We start from the raw sequence: 7,500 nt of genomic DNA, 5'->3' as shown, positions 1-7,500 counted from the left end.
CGGGCCGCACCACTAATTATTGGACTCGGGTTCCATTGCAGCTCGCGACCTCCTCCGCATTCCTGCCTGAATTCGGTCTCTCCGTGACACTTCCCTTCCGGATCAATGTCTCCCGCGGGACACCTGAGGCAATCGAGAAGAGCTGATTGCCATCCCGTTTTCTTCCCGCGTTTGTCCTTTTCCAATCTCACCGGGCGGGATGCTCGGCAGGTATCCAACTGCTGCCTTCCCTCCATCGCGACGCATCCACCAAACCCTCGTCTCATCTCACCGGAAACTTTTATTTTCCTTCCCCACTGCCCACGAGGACAATCCATCCACATTTAAATTTCATGACGATTTTGTTGAAGCTGATGCCCACTTCCGTATTTAGCAGCGAAAACTCCGATAACTAATCCCGCAGACGATCGTGAATTTTTTTAAACTATATCATGAAATAAACAGTTTTCCCGCATCCTTTTCCACATGTATACGCAAACAGTCCTTCCAAAGACAGTGGGAGAAAACCAAGAGCACGCCGGAAGGAATTTGAGCACTTGACAAACACATGAATGCTGGCGGGCAGTATTTGGCTACGTTCGCTTCATGCATTATCCATATGTTGGATCTAATGCATAAATCAACAGTGGGCGCGAATCTGCAATTGTCAGGAATGAGGTTGCTCATGTTTCATAGTCTCCAAATACAGTGGATAGAAGAAGTCTACACACCCTTATTCAGATGTATGTCAACCTTTTGCGATGTGAAACAAAAAAAATGGCTTATATTATGTTTCTCTTTATTGAACGTGATTCTGTATTTTCAAGAGGGAAAGCAAATCCAAAATTGATTGCGGTTGCAGAAGTGCGCACACCCTCTCGTAACTCGGATGATAGTGTTCAGAATTCAAGTCAGCACACACCCGCCAACATTTTAATTTAATTTAAATAATTGTAATTGTCTCTGATTAACACCAAATAAAGTTCAGATGTTCTAGTTGGCTATTTTTTCAGAAGTCAGAAGTTTTTTTTGGTAACATTTTGAAGCTGTTCATAATTACATAGAAAAGATATGAAAAGATCAAAAAAGTAGTCAAACAAACATCTGGAATTGATTTGAGGTTAATCCAAAGCACTTAATTGGCAATGAGAGTGTGTACACTTACGCAACCACATTGTTTGCTTTTAATCCTTGAGTTGTATAGATTATAGGTGGCTTTAATGCAGGGAAACGAAAATGATTTATCTTGGTCTCATCTTTTTATATCACAAAACCTGGCACTGGCACAAAGGTGTGTAGTATTTTAAAATGCACACAGGCTTTCATTTATTTTGCATGTATGATCTGCAAAAGAATCCCGAGCTGTTCCGATCGCCGGGCCTGCAGTCCTGCATCACGTTGACTGGCCTGACATGGAGGGCAGGAAGGGAAAGGAAGACTGCCAAGCAGTCAGATCAGGTGCCAAGTCCCGTTTGCTGCTTCCGACACCCACATCTGCTCAAAGGCCATTTGGAGAAAAGCTACCCCCCCCCCCCTTCCTCAAAGTCACCTCGATGTCGACATTGTAAGACGGTGCTTTGTTTTTTTTGTGTTCTTTGGACTGGATAACACAAAGTCTGTAGTATCTGTGTATTTTTAAGTATTGTGCATGACATGAGTCATTGCGTGCAAATGCTCCCATGGCCTCAGGTGCTCTTTCTGCCGCATTTGATGGGCCGATAAAGATGCAATGGCGAGGCTGCCGCCCAGTCCAAAGCCTCCCGCGTAGGACCATGCCGTGTCACGTGGAACATACATGATGGATGCAGCGGGGTGTAAACTGGCCACGCACGTTAAAAAAAAAAAAAAAAAAGGCGAAGAGCGGAGTAATGGGCCGAGCAAGAGGCGGTAAAATGAGAAATGACGCAGAGATATGAGGAGATATTTGCTGGAGGGCCGCTGGCACACGTCGAGGGTTCTGATGTCAACTGTCGGTGGGGTTGAGATCACTGAGATCCATATTCAAGCTGATGATGGCTTGACCCTGAATAAATATTTGTGTATGGATCATCGTTATTTGAAAGAATAGGACTCGCAGAATTCAGTGCTCGTTTGTAGTTAGCACGTCAATGGGATTTCACATTGACTTTAGCATTAGCACCGGTGATGTTTTCAAAAACAAAACTTGGATATGTAAATATAAAATACCTGTCATTATTTTGTTTGTGTGCTTAGTTTGACACTAAGCTCTATCCGGGATGTTTTTAAAAAGTTTAAAGCACGCTCGGGGTCGGCACAATCACGTACACGCTACGCTAACATGGTGCGTTCGGGTTACTTTCACAACGTCGGGAACTTAATAACACAGCGTGTCACTGGGCACTTTTTTTTAAATCATGTTTTTACAAACGAGAGAAGCCGAAATCACAATTTCGACTTTCACATTTTGACTGTAAAGCGAATAATGACGTTAGCATTTAGCTAATATTACCCAAAACACTTCCTGTTCGTTTTGTTAGCAGACATTTCATGAATCACGACAAGGCAAGCCTTTCTATTGGCAGCCATTCATGACAACGCTGTGGCCCAATTACAACCAGCACGCTTGCTCGTTAAGCTGCTGGTGTACCCAATGTCAAAAAACAACAGAAAGCAAGTCCCGTCCTGCAGTGAGACATTAACTTGGGCAGCACCGAAGCATCTTGACTGCCATATGTTGTTTACCTGCGGCGCAATGGGCGACCATTCACGCTTCTAACTTTGCAGGGAAATCGCTCGTGCATGAAGGCTCGCTCCGACGGACGAACCTCGTCAATCACCCTCGGGATGAACTCAAAACAGAGAGCGCGGTTAGCGCGTCCGCCTCTCGCAGTGGGGCGTTCTAATTTCGGCTCCCTCTGTGGAGTTTGAGGCTTCTATATTCTCATTCTGCTTGTTTACATTACACGAGAGCCTTGTGAGAGAATCCCCTAAATAACAGTGCCATCCCCCTGGGGGGGGGGGGGGCGTCATCTCGCGGGCATCCCAGGAGCGATGCATGATGATTCAAGGCGCTGTCATCTCAGCGTAATGATGATCAATCCCGGCTATTAGCGGCCGGCAGCTCCCCGCCGACAAGGCTTTGACACGAGAAAAATGCGTCCGCCTAATCGGTCCCGTAACTGGCATTTTTTGTCAGAGCGCCCGCAGCAAAAAAGTGGGCCACCAGGAGGGAGGTGGGGGGTTGGGGACGAGACGATGGAGAGCGGCGATGAAGGAGCGCTGATGAGCCAGCCAGGCAGGCGGCAAGCAAAGTTGTAAACTTCACAAACGCGCCGTTGAGTGAGCGCCTGCGGGGATCGGCTGATTGGCGGTGAGGAAAATGTCAAAACTGAACAAGTACGACTTTTGACAGCACGCGTGTGTGTGTGTGTGCATGTGTGTGTGCGTGTAATACCCTACGGGGGGCCTGAAGTGCAAAACATAACTACAAATAAGTAAACACAACAGGATCTCAAAAAGCGCAACTATGAAAGAGCATTTGACAGTTTTGATTTGCTGTTGTGATTGCTTTTTTTTTTTTTTTGCAGTTTTTAGATTTGTTGTATGATTGATGATTTGATCTGGTGGTTTTGAGTTTATTTTTTCTAATTAGTCATTTTTGTGTGTGTGTGTGTTTTCATTTGCTATTGTCTCTTTTTACGTGAGGATTTTTTTGCTTTTGTGTTTTTTAATTTTCTATTGTGATTTCATAGCTTTTTTTTGCTTTGATATTTTAAAGTTTCAGTTTTTTTTATTCTGTGTTTTTTTTGTCTAGTTATTTGTTGTTTTGCATTTTAGGGCCACAATAGGTACTAGACTCATGTCTCATACTGCTCATTAAGTGGAGAGCACTTGTCACATCAATTCTTGCGGGGGTTGCTATGGAGACTAAGAATTTAGCATGTTATGTGTGCAGGTGTATTGTGTTTGTGTGTGCGTGTGTATTGATCTATTTTGTGTGTGTGTGTCCTAGCCAATGTACTTAGATTGTTCTGCCTGGGTGTCTGGAAAATGTCTCTGGTCATGTCAGGTTGTTCTCACAATGCTGCCCAGTACTACACAAGCAAAAGTGCACACAAAATCATCTCGAGCAGTTCACAATCAATATTTACGTAACAATATAATGAAATGATTAAAAAAAACAACAACACATGAATACTCACCAGAGATTATTAAATATGTACAGTTTGCTATCGAGGTTTTGCTTGTCGGCTGTGACGAACCAATCACAGGACAGAAAAATACTGATGTCATTAAGAGCCAGAGCTGTGGCCCTATGAGGACGAGTTTGAAATTTGGTAAAAAACTCGCACTTTTAATATAGTTGAAGTTATAACGGGCAACACAGATTGGTGTGGCAACACATGGACGCTAAAATCTGATTGGATTAAAAAAATACAGTAACATTGACATAGTGGAAGCAGCGCAGCCAAGACGAACGCTAGCAAATGAAGACAATAGACTGTGTGTGTGTGTTCGCACACATTGGTGTGAAAATGAAAACCATCAATTCTCAAACCTCCATTTTGCACGTCGCACTGCCCGGGGATCCGAAAATGCAAGAATGTCAAACAGACACACATACACCTCAAGAGCGTAGAACGTGGGCTCTGCCGCACGCCGGAGCGGCTCTGCGGGTTTTATTTTTAGCATGGCAGGCAAATCCACCCACCCGCCCCCCTCCTGCTCTCTGGCCTCCCTCTCATCTCTCTCCTGCCATCACTTCTCTCATCTGTCACCCTCATCTTGGTGTGTGCGGGCTTTAATGCCCTCCGCTCCCGCCGCCATTGATCACAAATAGATGCGTTGTCTCACTTTCATCGCGCTCCCTCGGACGAGGGTTTTCGTCACGTCTGTCACCACGGCAGCCGAGCAGCGTTGAGGTCAGGCGCCGGGCGGCCTGTTACGTATTTAACGCTGCACAATTCCCTACGCGCACGTACGCCGGGGATCACGAGCCTGCCTGCACGTCTGCCTGCTGCTGAGTATTATTATATGCTGTTTTTTTTTTTTTTTTTTGCTTTAGCTTTTGTGTTATTTTATTTGTTGCTCTGAGTTCCATTCTGTCCCACTGTCGTTTGGTGTTCCACAGGGTTCAACTATAGGGCCCCTGCAGTTTTCACTGTATATGTTTATCTTTGGTTCCATCTTAAAAACATATCGTACGATGTGGATGACGGCCAGATTTAAGCAAAAAGACCTGAAGGGCATTTGTGTCCTGTCTGGAGGAAATCAAAGCACTGAACCTTTTGAATTCAAACAAAAAGAAAACAGAACGTTTGGTGTTTGGTCCTACTGACCTCGTTTGAGATGAGTTGAGTTTGTCTGTGTTGCTGCTTTGTGTGATCATTTCGAAATTGCTTGGTGGTTTAACTGGACAAGAATACTTTAGTTTTCAAACTGCACAATATATACAATGCTCAGTCCACTTTTGTTTCTGTCAGTTTCCCATAAAATTTCAGCTGGGGGTGATCATAAGTTTGAAGCAAGCACATTTGGCTTCTTGTTTGCAAGCGGAAAGAATCTTTTCAGACCTCAATTTAGAATGAAAAAAAAAATAATCTAAACTGTTAGAACAATCAATACAAAGGCCTCATGACTCACCCAGCACACCAAGACGATAATTCATAGTCACCACAATGACGTTGCCGTAGGCGGCAAGGACGCTGGCGTCAAACATGTTTCCGGTGCCTTCCATGTACGAGCCGCCGTGAATGAAGAGCATCACCGGCTTCTTTCTGCGGTCGCGAATATCTGCAAAAAGACCAAGCAATCATTCATAATAAGGTCAATGATACTTCTTTGATAATAAGAACAAATTGTAAGGTTGGATGAGGATCAACACTTGAGGAGTGCAGCGCTACCAAAAAGTACTTGCACGAGTACTTTTAAAGCAACAATTTGGGGTAATTTAAAATAACACAGTGGAAGCAGTTTTGTTGATTGTCAAGTGATGTGCACCATCGCTACCATCGAGGGATGCTGGGGAAAAAAAATACTCTTGTATTTTTTACACGCATCTATTCCTCACCGTTGCTCGAGGGGGGAAAAAAAAATAGCTTGAGGTCTTTTCAGTTGTCGATAACAACTGCACAAACAAGCCAATGTTTCCTTTTGAACTTCTCCTCAAAGTGTTTAACAAGCTGATGTATTTCTTTTCAGCTCTGATAATTTATCGTTTCACATCAAGGCCAGCGAGACATGAAGAAAAAAAAAAAACACGAAAATAAGCAAAGCGCAGAAGAGAGGCGGCAAAATGGCAGGAAAAGGTAACATGAGCCTTTATGTTTGCCGTTGATAGACAAAGAATGAGAAGAAGAGGAGAAAAAAATGGAACATCAAATGCTGGGTGTCTTCCGTCCATTGTCGTCCTTGTTCGTGACAGATCACCAGCTGTGCTTCGATCCCAAATTTCCATAACAGCCCTCACCTTGCCTCGGCTCTCCGCACAAATGCAAACGCTGAGCTGTAAGGACGGTTACATCAACATCTTTCTAGGTCGATTCCCAAGCGATTCATTTTCAGGAAACGTATTCTCTTGGAAGCTATTGTTGCGCGCTGGGCAGGACGGCAACAAGATGACGCAAAAAAGAATTCCGTAGAAGCCTCATAGTTACATTTTTGGAAATCACCTCAATGAGACGCTGGCTCGTAATGAGGAGAAAAGCCGTTACCATAGTAACCTTACATCATTGATGTGATGCGGAGCCAGGACAGTATTCCCGAAATGCCTGCAATGGACTTGACACTGAGCCCATTGCCCAAGTATCCACTTTGGACATGGCCCTTTGACTCACCGTACACGGTGACATATTGTTCTCTGCAAACGATGCATCTCAAGTAGCCGTTTGCAAATCAATAAGATCGATCGGCTCGCTTGATAGACGGATCCCCTGCAGCTGCTTTCGAGCTTTTCAAGCCAAGCGTGTGCTGCACATTTGCACGACACTGTGCTCATCGTGGTGTTCATACAAAACCAGAACAGCTCAGATGGTTCAGTATTTGCTAAAAATTCCTGAAATGTTCCTCTTGGGAATTCATGTTATTTTTAGTGATGGAAAAATGAAGCATCAAATTTGGTTCGTGAACCAGTTGTATTTTCACGCTCTGTTTCGCATTGGGTTTAAAGCACCCAGGCTGTTTGTTAAACCTCTTTCTTCAAAGCAACAGTGCCATCTAGAGGAGTAAAAAATAGAAGTGGTTCATGAAGCAAATTTGAAGCTTCATTTTCCCCAAAATAAAATGAATTAAAATCATTTATTTTAGATTTTTATTTTCTCCTAGTTTGTCCTGTATATCTAATGCATATGAAATTATTTTGAACCTTTCAATATTTTTACATGACAGGAAAAGCCTACTAAAAAAGCCGAACTGTATTAATCCGATAGCAGGTGTGGCCTGACTCAAATTTAACATGACTTTTGAATTGGTGCATTCTAAATACAGCCACATCCCCAGTCACGAGGGTGTGTACACTTCTGCAAGTTGTCTAATCTTACCTTCCCTTTTAAAAAGTTTTTT

General features: G+C 43.7%; 1 protein-coding gene across 3 annotated transcripts in view; it reads right to left on the bottom strand.

The window, feature by feature from the left end:
• The window catches only part of nlgn2a (neuroligin 2a), a 53,889-nt gene that overhangs the window by 13,617 nt on the left and 32,772 nt on the right, over positions 1–7,500 (bottom strand). For all 3 annotated transcript variants that reach the window (XM_037260250.1, XM_037260248.1, XM_037260249.1), the window contains one exon: positions 5,584–5,733. In XM_037260250.1, the coding sequence (XP_037116145.1) occupies positions 5,584–5,733 (150 nt within the window). The remainder of the gene's footprint in view (positions 1–5,583; positions 5,734–7,500) is intronic.

This window comes from Syngnathus acus, chromosome 10, assembly GCF_901709675.1.
Source record: "Syngnathus acus chromosome 10, fSynAcu1.2, whole genome shotgun sequence".
Classification (NCBI taxonomy): domain Eukaryota; kingdom Metazoa; phylum Chordata; class Actinopteri; order Syngnathiformes; family Syngnathidae; genus Syngnathus; species Syngnathus acus.
This window is presented reverse-complemented; position numbering and strand designations above follow the sequence as displayed.